This window comes from Dromiciops gliroides, chromosome 2, assembly GCF_019393635.1.
Source record: "Dromiciops gliroides isolate mDroGli1 chromosome 2, mDroGli1.pri, whole genome shotgun sequence".
Classification (NCBI taxonomy): Eukaryota; Metazoa; Chordata; class Mammalia; order Microbiotheria; family Microbiotheriidae; genus Dromiciops; species Dromiciops gliroides.
In genome coordinates, this window is record NC_057862.1 from 399,754,021 (window position 1) to 399,767,953 (window position 13,933).

General features: G+C 40.9%; 1 protein-coding gene across 1 annotated transcript in view; it reads right to left on the minus strand.

Annotated features, from left to right (window-relative positions):
* Positions 1–1,875: 1,875 nt before the first annotated feature.
* Positions 1,876–13,933, minus strand: part of MMP2 (matrix metallopeptidase 2) — a 35,352-nt gene continuing 23,294 nt past the window's right edge. The window contains exons 12-13 of the mRNA XM_043989939.1: positions 6,078–6,187; positions 1,876–4,962 (exon numbers count right to left, since the gene is read on the minus strand). Of these exons, the coding sequence (XP_043845874.1) occupies positions 4,859–4,962; positions 6,078–6,187 (214 nt within the window). The 3' untranslated portion in view covers positions 1,876–4,858. The remainder of the gene's footprint in view (positions 4,963–6,077; positions 6,188–13,933) is intronic.

A 13,933-nucleotide genomic window follows, 5' to 3' on the forward strand; every position in this document is an offset into this window, starting at 1 on the left:
AGAGGAAGCAATGGCCTGAAGTCTGCAGTAACAATACTCCCTTCCAGTGCATATAGTTCTGTTGGGGGGGGGGGCCGTTTGGGAGGGGAGAGTTTCAGCGACATAACATTTCATCACCTACTCTTTGGGTCTCTATGTGTCTGATGTCTTTCTATGGGTGAGGTACAGGATTATCTGGCTTCCTTGGAAGAAGTAACCTGTTGATCAGGTCCATGCATGACCCACAAGGTCCAACCTTCCTCATCTCATGCTGAGAAAATAGCAAGTCTTCTGTTGGTCTCCCTGCCTCAAGCCTTTCCTCATTCTAGCCCATCATCCACTCATTTATCAAAGTGATCTTCCTAAAGCTCAGGCCTGACCGTGTTACCACCACCTCCACCTACATCACACACACACTACCTCCAGGATCAAATATAAATCCTCTTTTTAGCTTTTAAAACCCTTCATAGGGGCAGGCAGATGGCGCAGTGGATAAAGCACCAGCCCTGGATTCAGGAGGACCCGAGTTCAAATCTGGCCTCAGACAGTTGACACTTACTAGCTGTGTGACTCTGGGCAAGTCGCTTAACCTTCATTGCACCACCAAAAAAAACAAAACAAAAAACAAAAAAACCTTCATAACCTGGCTCCTTTCAAGATTTCTACCTTATTCTCTTCCTTGTCCTCTACTATCAAAGTGACATTGGGCCTCTTTGTTAATCCTCATATAGTGTACTCTGTCTTCTAACTCCATGAATTTTCATGGGTCTGCAATTCCCATGTCTGGAATTCTCTTCATCCTCATTGATCCCTCCTAGTTTCTCTGGCTTCCTCTGAGTTTCATTTAAAATTGTTTCTTCTGCAAGAAGGCCTTCAGGATCCCTTTTAAAGCCATTCTGTATCACCAATTGATCATGTATGTCTTGTTTATACCTAGATGATTTTATGTTGTCTCCCTCTTTAGTCTGTAGGCTCCTAGATAGTATGGACTGGGTTTTTTGTTTTGTTTTGGTTTTGGTTTTATTTTGTGTTTGTTTTGGTTTGGTGTTTTGCCATTCTTTATATTCCTGGTCCTTAGCACAGTACCTAGCAAATAGTAAGAGCTTCAAAAATGCTTCTTGATTTGACTTGACATCATCTGCTATCCCTATGCTGTCCCAAAGAAAGGGGATAGATTTTTTTTGCTAGGCAAAAGAGAATAGAATTAGGAGCAATGGATAGAAGATGGGAAAAGACAAATCAAGATTGGATAGGCATAAGGTTAGGGGCTACACCTGTGATTTCACTAGTATAGGGAACTCTCAGATGAGAAAACCCCCTCTTCCTATCAGCACCTTCTTTGCCTTAAGAAAGTTGCCTCTAGGGGTGTCAGGTTAAGTAACTAGTCCACAGTCACATAACATGTGTCAGAGATAGGACTTGAACTCAGGTCCTCCTGACTCCAAAGCTTTCTCTCTATCCATTATACCAAGCTGTTAGGAAAAAAAAATCCTTACAATGAGAACGATGCACAATAGGAATTGATTGCTTCAGAAAGTAGTGAGTTCCATGTCAATGGCCATTTTCAAGCAAAGGCCGGATGCCTTTTTTCAAGTCAAGGATGTTGTAGAAAGGGTTGTGGTTCAAATGAAGGTACAGGTGATACTAGATGGCTTCTAAAATCCCTTTCAACTCTGAGAGTTTGGATTTGAATTGTCCATAGCTGGGTTACAGTATTTAACTCATGGACTAAGCAATTAGATCTAGGCAGCACTAGACCATTTTTAATAGTTCATCCTGACATCCTCCAATACACCAGGGTCTACCCTAAATGGGCATCTGGACATCTGTCCTGCTATGTGCTGTTCCCTTTCCACCTCTTGCTCTGAAAAATATAATGCCATTGCCACTGGAGAGTTTGTAACAATCTACTACTGCCTTATTGTTTATAATCCCTGTGACTATCTAGACCAAGAGTTCTTAATCCAGTGTCCCCAAATCCCCAAAGCATCTGTGAATAAATTTCAGATTTTGATGGGAAAAAATTACATCCTTATTTTCACTCACCTCTAACTTTAATTTAGTATTTCATTATTATTTAGCATTTCCTTCCATTATGAATATAGACAGTAAGCATTATTCTGAGGAGGGGTGCATAGTCTACCAAACTGTTAAGAAAGGGTCCATGATATTGAAAAGGTTAAGAACTCCTGCCCTATATTAAAACCCTCATCCTTTGACACCAGTCCTTATATGTATTGCACCCCCTCCCCTATTAGAACGCAAACTCTTTGTGGTCAGGGACTGTCGTTTTTCACTTTTGTATTCACAGCACCTAGTGGCTTGCACATAAATGTTTGTCACTTGATAATGAATGAATGCTTTGTTGATTTATAGACAAGAGGCTGGACCCAGTGCAGAGGGACTTGGGCACAATCTCTGTGACTACACCTCTCAACAGGTTAACTGCACTATTAATATTCTTCCAGAGAGCACTGTCTGGAATGCTATCCTGAGACTGAAACAACAGAAGCAGATTTGTGTTGTAGAAAGAGCACTTCATTTGGAGTCAGGGTACCTGGGTGTTATTTGTGGACTTGCTGTTTGCTACCATTTTGACCCTGGGCAAGTCACTTCTTGGTCTTCTGAGCCTAAGTTTTCTCATCTCTACACTGAGGGGGTTGGACTCTGTCCTCTAAAGATCTTTACAGCTCTAAATCCTTTAATCCCAATCTGTCTACTGGGTTGGGGATTTTTTCCAACCTGTTTTGTATATTCATTCCTGTCCCTAATTACATCTGTGAGCATCCAGTTCTGGATACATTCAACTAGCCACTATAGTTTTCTCTCTTTCACTTTCTAGGACTTGGTCAGAAAGGAGGGGGTAAGAACTGTGGGTGAGAGGGTAGAGAAGAGGAAGGCACTGACTTAAAGCATCATCTTGAGAACAACTCTACTAAATGACTGCCATCCAACTGATATATAATGATATAGAAGGCAGGCAAGCCAGCATAGCCAAAGCAGCAGAATATTATGAGGGAGAGATAGGAAGCAGCATGTGCTAGGCAAATAAAACCACCACCAACTTGATCACCATCAACCTTCAGACACTGGTGGACACCCCTCAAGACTTTGAACCCAAAAACTTTTGGAAGAATGATACTTCAAACCCAATACCCTCAGCCATCATCCTGGGAAGCAACATCCATGGAGATACAGCCTGGGAATTGCTTCTATAGGTGCTACAGCCACATTTTTGAAGATCCCCAAAAGAAAAGTCTTATCACCAAAGTCCTTGATACTTGTCAAATGATTCATTATCAAATACTGATGTGATTTTTATCAGTGGAAGTGACATGCAAGAAAGGGCATTACCATTGGCTGTGCTGTTGCATCCTAGAAACTGTGGGAATTTTCCATCTGACTTGCAACTGAAACCATCCTATGTATTATTACCCCCCTTTAAAATGTGAGCCCCTTGAGAGCAAGGACTGTCTTATTTTTCTATTTGTATCCCCAGGATTTACCACAGCGCTTTGCAAATAGTTAAGTGCTTAATAAATGCTATATTCATTATTTGTAACTTCCATTCCACCCTACCCTCTTTCTTGTCCTAAATGATCTGTTTGAAAGAGGGAACATGAGAATGGAAGAATTAGAAGACATCTTGGAGGTGACCTGGTCTGTCCCCCTCATTTCATAAAGGGGGAAACTGAGATCTGGTGATATGAAGTAAATTGACCAAATTTACAGACCAATTAGTTTCAGAGACTGTAGTACAATTCAGGTCTCCTTACTTCTAGTCTGGTGTTCTTTCCCCTGTGTCACATTATACCAAAGGTTTTCTAGTTTGTGAACTACCTCTATGTGGAGGATCTTCTTTATATCTTGCCTGCAGGACAGGCATGCTAGACCATCTTCCCCCATCAATGGGAAGAGGGTTTGAGAATTTGCTCCAGTTGAGGCCCTTCTCTTTTCTGCTGCTGTAGCTACCTACCTCTCCCATGAGCTGCTGCAATGCTCCTCAAACACTCCCGGGAACAATGGATTCCTTTATTCATACTTGTTGACATATCTCACAGGGAAGGAAGGAGTGGGAAGGGGAAGAACTGTGGCTTTTTTTTCCCCCTCCACCAGATGTGAAGGGGTCATGACAGTTGGGAAAATGCTATAAAACCTGAACCAGTTAAACATTATTATGTGTCCCGGGCACATCATGCAGTGACTTCAGAAAACCTGAGTCCTTCTGTCCAGAAATGAATTTTAAACAACAAACAAACAAACAAAGACCAAAGTGCATTGAAGCAAATGGCTAGTGAATCTAGTACTAGGGCAGCCAGTTGTGTTAAAGCATATTAACACAGCTGCCATTATACCATGTCTCGCTCCCAGGGCTCCATGGCAGGCTGTCAGGGCCACCAGTGCCCAATCCAGATAGTCTCTGCTGGGCTTTGAGGATTAAGAGATGTCATACAGGAGCAAAGGAGGGAGAAAGGTCTTTAAGTGGAGACAGCACCAGGGCAACCCTGGGCAGGGCTACCCAGAAGATATCCAAATATCTCCTCTCCTCAGAGGCAGGGGGTAAACACGAGGAGACCCTCCGTGGCTCATTCAACCCCTACTGGGGGCCCGGAGGTAGAGCAGGACAGGGAAAGGGAGGAGATAGGGGTATATATAATAAACATCTATATCCCTGGGTTAGAGAATTGGGATAGGAGGGGAGGCCACTGTACAAAATCTTAAATTACCAAAATGTGAGAGAATTGACCAGTAGGTCCTTAATGCTTGGGGCAACCAGTACCAGCCTGGGCTAGTAACGAGTATTTAGATCTAGCTAGTGACCAAGATGGGAGGGAGGGATAAGAGATGTAAATATTGTGTTACAGAGAGTTTGCATAGTTCAGCAGCTCAGCCAGTCGGTTTTGATGTTTCCAACTTTTACAATTTTCAGACTCTTGTTCTCCAGTTTAAGGTAATACCAGTCCTTGAAGAAATAGCTGTGTCCTGGGAAGGAAAAGAAAAAGGGATATAAGTTGATCTTCCCTTTCTCTGAACTATCACTGGGGATTATGTTTTACCCTTGAGGGAGGCAGTGTGGGACAGTCAAAAGAGCACTGGTACTGATGTCAGAGGACCTGAATTCCAATCCCACCTCTTTTGTTTGTTCCCTGTGTAACTTTGGTCAGGTTTCTTAACTAGCTACATTTCTTCATTCATAAAAAGAGAATGTTGGGCCAGATGATATCTAAGATTGTTTCCAGCTCCAGAGCCATAGTCCTTAGGATCTTTTCCATCTAGCAGGAAATCTTAGACTGCATCATGTTCATCTACAATTGTTTCCGCTGTGTTGATCTTGTCTCTGGAAGTAGATTTGCAAGCTTCTGTAGGGCAGAGGTTAGATACTTTTACTTCTATCTCCTACAATGCCTAGCACACTTCTAGACAGAGCAGGCTCTTGGTAGATCCTTGTTGCCATAAACTGAGTTCTCATTGCAATTCCTAAATGTCTTTAACTTGCCTGCCATGCCTTGGAAAATCCCTCAAAACCACCTCAGGAATAGGGATCAGTGCCCAGGGTTCAATATTGGCCAAGCATCACCAAGAGGCCAAGGACAACTGAAGCAGTTTAGGGGCTATTTGTTCACAGCAGAGAATTATGAATAAATCAGTAACATCTCAAACTTGAAATGAGTCATTCCTTGAATGTGATGTTGCCCTTTGGTGCATAGTTGCCAATATAAATTCAAACAGGGCAGGTCTATAAATCATGATGAGCTTGAGAAACTGGGAGGGGAGGGGCAGGGAGAAAAGGTATGCATGAGCCACCCCAACTCTAGGGCTACCCTTTCTTTAGGCCTGGCAGCCGTGAGGGTGCCAGTGAAGCCTTTTTTGGTTTTCCTGACAGAAGCCAGGCTGAGTTGAGCAGAGGTCAGCTGCCCTGGAATCTCTCCCAGCATGAGGCTGAAGGGGCTGGTTTGTTTTCTCTAGGCAGACTCATACCTCCCCCACACAATGAATGAGTGTGTGCTTGGGGAACCACAGGGAGCCTGGGACTGAGGTGGGGGTGGGGAAAGGAGGCGATTAGTCCTAGAAAGGCAGGAAAGGCCTGGACAACTCACCACTTCCCTGCAGTTCTACCACAGCATCCAGATTGTCAGGGATGCCATTCCAGGCATCAGCGATAAGCTTGGGGAAGCCAGGATCCATTTTCTTCTTAACTTCATTGTACCTAAGGAGGGATAGGATTGGGTAGGTATGAGGAAGTGAAGAACCCAGTTAATCCAGATCCAGCAAGAGCTGCATAGAGTCCACCTTTACCATCCACCCCATTGGAGGGTAGCAAAAACAAGCCAAAGTCTCCTCCAAACACCTTGCAATCTAAACCAAGCTCTTGTGATGCTAGAAAGCAGTGCAGTGGAAAAGGTATGAGACTCAAAGAGAAAAGACTCATGTCCTAGTAGCAAACCTGCCACTAACTGCCACTAACATGGCATTGGATCAGCCACATTATCAAAGAATCACAAAATCTCAGAGTTGTAAAGTATCTCAAAGACTTTCTAGTCCTACCTGAATCTATCTGAGAATCTTCTCTGTGACATCTCCAATAGGGAAAACAATCATTCAGCCTTCACCTGAAGATTTCGAATCCACAATCTCTAAAGACCTCCCATTCTCTTACTGGATAGCTCTAAAGCTTAAGATTTCCCTTTCATTAAACCTAAAACTACCTCTCCACCACCTTCATTCACTGCTCATAAATTCTGCCCTCTGAGGTTAATAGAACAAGGATAATCCCTTTTCTATGTGACAATCCTATAAATACTTACAGATTACTATCAATTATGACCCCAGGTCTTCCTAGACAAAACATCACGAGTTTCTTCAACCAGTTCTTGTATTGCATGATTTTGATGCCTTTCACCATCTTGGTTGCCCTTTTCTGAAAACTCCAGAGTTTAATGGGGATCCCCTCAGCCCTATCTTCTTTGTAGAAGTAGAAGACTCTTGGTGGGGTAAAATTTCATTTTTCTATAGGGTAGTTAATTTTTGCAAATTGTTTTCCCTCTCTTTTTAATTCTTTCTTATAAGAATTTTAAGACCATAGATTTAGAGATAGAAGGAAATTCAGAAGTCATCTAGACTAACTCCCTCATTTTGCAAATGATAAAACTGAGGCCCAGGGCAGCAACGTGACTTGCTCTCTGGTTAAACAGATAGGAAGCATTGGGATGGGATTTGAACCAAGTTTCTCTGAATCCAGGGCCAGTGCTCTTTTTACTATACCACATATGCTGCTACAAAACGGGGGTAGGTGGGAGATACATTGGGTAATATAGATGATATAAAATATATATCAATGAAGTTTATTTTTGAAAATGTAATTAGGAGAACTAACTACTAGCTACTAAATGTAGTTCGAACTAACATGTTATTTCAGATATAGTATAACCACATTAAAGTACAGAGGAGTTATCAGCTCCTGAGTTCTGGATATAATGTATCGTTTAATGCTGCCTAAGATAGCATGTGTTGTAATGGTTTTCCAAATCAACTATTGACTCAAACTGAATTCAAATTCTAGTAAAGACTGCAGATCTTTCTCAGACAATTTGGGATTATCCATACCTCCCCCATTCTGTATCAAGAAGCTGATTACTTTTTCAACCCATGTAAGACCTTGTATTTATCTCCAATATATTTCATCTTAGATTCATCCCAACATTGTAAGCTGTTCACGTACTAGAGTGGTTATAATGTTAGCTCTCCCTCCCAATTTTATGTCATCTACAAATGTGTTAAGCATGCCTTTATCTACTTGACTGAAATTTCTTTAAATTTAATATTTCCTCAATTATATGTAAAAACAATTTTAGGGGCAGCTAGGTGGCACAGTGGATAGAGCACCAGCCCTGGAGTCAGGAGTACCTGAGTTCAAATCCAGCCTCAGACAGTTAACACTTACCAGCTGTGTGACCCTGGGCAAGTCACTTAACCCCAATTGCCTCACTTAAAAAAAAATCGAAACAATTTTAACTTTCTATTTTTTCAAAATTTGAGTCCCAAATTCTCTCCTTCCCTTCCTCCCCTCATTGAGAAGGCCAGAAATTTGACATAGGTTATGCATGTGTAGTCATGCAAAACACATTTCTATGTGAGTCATGCTGTGAAAATATACACACACACACACAAACCAAGATGAAAAATAAAGAAAAAGTATCTTGATCTGCATTCAAGCTTCACCAGTTCTTTCTCACCTTGCATCATAAGTCCTTCAGAACTGTTTTGGATCATTGTATTGCTAAGAATAGCTAAGTTATTCATAGTAGATCATCCTACAATGTTGCTCTCTCTGTATATGACGTTCTCCTGGTTCTGCTAATTTCACTTTGCATTGGCTCATGTAAGTCTTTACAGTTTTTTCTGAGAGCATCCTGCTCATCGCTTCTTATAGCACAATAGTATTCCATCACAATCATAAACAACTTGTTCAGTCATTCCCCAATTGATGGATATCCCCTCAACTTCCAATTCTTTGTCACCACTAAAATAGCTTCTATAAATATTTTTGTTACATATAGGTCCTTTTCCTTTTTTGTTTCTTATATATTTGTGATACAGACCTAGTAGTGGTATTGTCTATTCAAAGGGTATGGAGTTTTATAGCCCTTTGGGCATAGTTCCAAATTGCTCTCCAGAATGGCTGAATCAGTATATACCTCCACCAACAGTGCATCAATATTTTAATCTTCCCATATCTACTCCAACATTTGTCACTTTCCTTTTCTGTCATATTAGCCAATCTGATAGGTGTGGGGTGGTAACTCAGAAATGTTTTAATTTGCATTTCTCTAATCAATAGTGATTTAGAGAACTTCTTCATATGACTATAGATAGCTTTGATTACTTTGAAAACTGACTGTTCATATTCTTTGACCATTTATCAACTGAAGAATGGCTTTTATAACATTATTTCTTTAATGTAAAGAATGTTACATTTGGAACAAAAGCACTTGGGCTTGAATCATTTGAACTGGGGTCCATCCACTTACCTAGCTATATGAACTAAGGCAAGTACTTCACCATTTAGCCCTTAGTTTCCTCATATGCAAATGAGTGGGTTGGACTAGACCCTAGCTTCTTTTTATTTTTATTTATTTATTTATTTACTTACTTATTTACTTACTTATTTATTTATTTATTTTTGTGGGGCAATGAGGGTCAAGTGACTTGCCCAAGGTCACATAGCTAGTAAGTATCAAGTGTCTGAAGCCAGATTTGAACTCAGGTCCTCCTGAACCCAGGGCCAGTGCTTTATCCACTTTGCCATCTAGCTGCCCCTTGACCCTAGCTTCTTAAACTGAGGGTTGTGGCCCCACATAACTGCATGTGGGGGTCACAAAAAATTGGCGACAGTAAAAATTTATGTATACCATTTTTTTTATACCTATATACCAGGGTCACGTAAAAATTTCTCTGGTAAAAAGGGTTCATGAGTGGAAAAAAGTTTAAGAAGTCCTGGACTAGATGGCCTCTAATATACCTGCTAGCTCTAAATCAATGATGATACTACACTGATCACTGGGTCAAGGACAATCCTTAGGTTACTCCATTAGAGAGCCCTGCTCAAGTTGATGTTACGAACAGGGCATTCCCTTCTCCTATATGCCAGAGCTTTAATTACTACAACTGTCAAATGGCCATTATAGTCCCTGCCCTGCCCAGATTATCTGAGTGTTGTGAAATTCAAAAGCAATACTATTAGGAGAGTAATTTATTAAATACTGTTATTATTTAAAAAAAAAATGTTAGTCACAGAATAGACTTCCCCATGTCTGAATAATAGCTACTGGTTTGAAGCTGGTTTGAGGGTGTGCTAGCTGTCAATCTAAGTTCTTCAAATAAATTTACAGGAAGAAAATTGGATTGTCTACCATCTTCCCTACCTAGGCAGACAATGTGGAGTCATTCTTTACTTCTCCTTCTCTACTCACTACATCTCTAAATAGAATATTCTTCCAAAAACTTCCTATCCCTGAAATGTGCTTCCTTCTTCTCTACCCCTACCTCCTATCCTGACCCTAGGGACAAAGTCATAAAACTCAGACTTTGGGGATCACCTTTATCCAGTCCTGAATCACTTCATACTTGGACTATTACAATGGCTGTAAATTACTCAGCCTACAGCACACCTATCCACCCAAGTTTACTTACCCCATTTCTTAACAATAATGCCTTATACTTTATGCACTGAAAAGTTCACCTAGACTCCCCACCCATCCTTACTTGATCATCCCCAATGACCCCTAGAGACAGATAAGGACAAAGAAGACTGACCAGAGAGGTGAGGAAATTGAGCAAAGTTATACCAAAGTGGTGTAGTAAATAGAGTAATGGGTCTGAAATAAGGAAGACCTGAGTTCAAATCTGGCCTCAGATACTGATTAGGTGTGTAACTCTGGCAAGTCACTCAGCCTCTGTTTGCCTCAGTTCCCTCATCTGTAAAATTGGGATAGTAATAGTTCCATCCTCCCAGGCTTGTTGTGAAGAACAAATGAGATAATAATTCTAAAGTGTTTAGCACAGTTCCTAGTGTATAATAAGTGTAATATAGATGTTATATAAATACTAATACTGGGGTCCTTTCTATTATACAATACTGCAACTCCAGCTAAGACATTCTTCTCCCCACCCTCCATATCCAGCTTATTTCAGTTTATAATCTTTCACATAGGACACCTTGTCCACTTAGACTTCCTTCAGGTCTCTGATATGCCCTGTAACTCTTCTCCAAACCCCAAAGTAAATCCTTCCTTTACTCATTCTACTAATTATCACAGAATAATAGGATTTAGAGATGGAAAAACTGTAGGGTAGTGCCCCTCCTCCCACAGAGGAGGAAACTGAAGCCCTGAGGGGTTCAGTAATTTACACATGGTCATAAGGGTAGTAAGGAAGTGAGCTGCCATTTTTATATATATACATATATATTTTGGGGGGGGGGCAGGGTCACACAGCTAGTAAGTATCAAGTGTCTGAGGTCCTCCTGAATCCAGGGCCGGTGCTTTATCCACTGCACCACCTAGCTGCCCCAGAGCTGCCATTTTAAGCAAGTCTTCTGAACCCAAAGCTATTTTCAGTGCACCATGTTTCCTCCATCATTAGACTATCTCCTATATCCAGAATATTGTCCTAGGCATGAGAGACACAAAGGTTAATATGTGCAGGGTTGTTGTTAGGATCAAATAAATACAAATTGTAAAGCACGGTATTGCTAAAACATTTAGAAACTCTCAGGGCGGAGCAGACAGTCCTAGAGCTTTCCATGAGAGGCTCCCTTCTAAATTAACATTGAATCATTAATGTCTTTGAGTTCTGTTGGCCGATTCAGAGTGCTATATAAACGTTAGCTATTATTAAATGACTTATCCAAGGTCACACATGGATTAAATAGCAGATTCTGAACTCAAACCCAAGTCCTCTGAATCCAGTATTCTTTTGATTTCACTACATGGACCACTGTACCATGGGATATCAGGGACTTTTGTACTTTTACATTATTTTATACTTGTTCTATCTGCTACATATGTAGATCTTATATCTCTCATTAGACTGGTTCATACTCCCAAACTAAGAGCTCTGTCTATTCTTTTGATTCAAATAAAAATTTAGAGCTGGGGGCAGATAGGTGGTGCAGTGGATAGAGCACCAGCCCTGGAGTCAGGAGGACCTGAGTTCAAATCCGGCCTCAGACACTTAACACTTACTAGCTGTGTGACCCTGGGCAAGTCACTTAACCCCAATTGCCTCAATAAAAAAATTTTTTTTAAATTTAGAGCTGGAAGGGATTATTAGAGGCTACCTAGTCCAACCCCCTCTTTTTATGGATGAAGAAACTGAGGCCCATAGAGGTGACATCATTTGCCCAAGGTCAAACAGATAGTATATGACAGAGGCAGGATTTAAATCCAGATCCTCGAGGTCTAAAGGGAGTATGATTTTCACTTTACCACTCTGAGATTTCACTGGTGTTGCAAATTATGAGGTGAGCAGACTTCCTCTATCAAGGAAGGTCCACACCTTTTCTACAACTTGTGGTCTTGAGGAATTGTCTAACACCAAGAGTTTGAGTGACAACCAGAGTCACACAAACAGTATGTATCAGAGACAGGATCTGAACTTAGATCTTCTGACTTCAAGGCAAGCTGTCTTTCCACTCTTCCATGCTGTGTAGAATGTGCCTTGCGAATCCTGAAGTCTCATACAAATGTCAGTGTGGGTAGGGGATCTGCCGATATGCTTATGCATGTATGTGTAAGTGTGTCTGTACTCCTATATGTTTATATGTCTTCATATTTTTGTCTATGGGATATGTGTGTGCTTATTTGGGTGTGTCTGGTTCTATTAGAGTCTATGTCTGCCTTGCTTTTCTCTTCCTGGCTGAGATAGAAACCAACTTAGCTGCTAAATGACTTAATAGTAAATCTGGAATTCTAATCTAACACAGACTTAAGAGAGAACCAGAGGGGAGCAGGAATGGAAAGGAATTCAGAGGGCTGGGTGGGAGAGGGGAATGGAAGGATGCCCCTCTTGTGGTCCACCTCCCTCCTGGGTCTTTTAAGGTGTTCCCCAGACAAACATTTTGGGTGTAGTAACAAGAGTGTGTGTTAGTAGCTAGCCACAGAGGGTGGTACAGGTACCAAGAGCCTTGGAGGAGGAGAGAGGATCTCATTGGAGAATAGCCTAGATATGCAAAGCTGTTACCTACCCCACCTATTCTTGTCCAAACACAGAAAGGTGATGTGTAGTGAGTTAAAAAGCACATTAGACTGAGAGTCAAGAGACCTGGCTTCTAATAACCACTCTGGCATTAACTCACTCTGGGACTTTAGAGAAGTCATTTAGTCTCAGTCTGGTGGGGAAAAGCTTTTACTCCAGATCTGTTTCTTATTATTGCTGTGACCCAGCAGAAGTCACCTCCTCTCTTTGGGCCTCACTTTTCTCATTGCAAAACGAGTGGTAGATGGGTATGTATGCTTAGGTGGTCTAGTCAATAGAGAATTAGAGTTAGAGTCAGGAAGTAATAAAAATACTTATATAGCACTTTACAAATATTAACTTATTTTATCCTCACAACAACCCCAGCAAGTAAATGATTTTATTATCTACATTTTACAGATAAAGAAACTGTGGTCAACAAGGTCAAATAACTTACTCAGAGTCACACAGCTAATAAGAGTCTGAGTCTGTATTTGAACTCATGCCTTTCTTACTGTCAGTCCATTGCTCTAACTACTGTTCCACCTAGTGTGTTTTGGCATTTTCTAACTGATCATGGTAAAGTCACTTCATTTTTTGAGCCTCAGTTTCTTCATCTATAAAATGGTCATATTTATACCTGTAGTACTTACTTCACTGGGTTGTTGTGAGGCTTAAATTATGTTAAGGGCTAAAATTCTAGCTAGTCTGTCTAAAATATCTAATGAGTGGTCACCAATAAATTATAAGCTTTAGCAAGAGTTAGGCTTTTAAGCATTTATTAAGGAGAATAAGAATTTGGTAAAGAGAGAGAGAAAGGCCTACATTCATCTATCTATTAAAGGGAGAGCACATTTCTAGCTCTGCTCTCCACTAGAGTCCAAAGGAAAGAGAGTGAGACAGAGCACCCGGCTCCCCCTTCCTCCTCCCACCAGCAAACGTCACTTCCTGATGCCAAAGAAAAGACGCATGGTCTTACCCTCAAAGACCTTCCTTTCATGGCGGAGCTTTTCTACAGTAAGTCTCCAACAGGTGGCATCATTCCAATCGTTACAATTAGAAAGTGTCCCAAAAGTCAGTGCAGTTTTAAGCTCTAATGGTTTTAATATATAAATTTATATACACATGTACACATATATGTGTGTATATGCATACATGTGTATATGTATATCTATATGAATACATGTATATTTGCTGTTGTTTAGTCATTTTCAGTCAT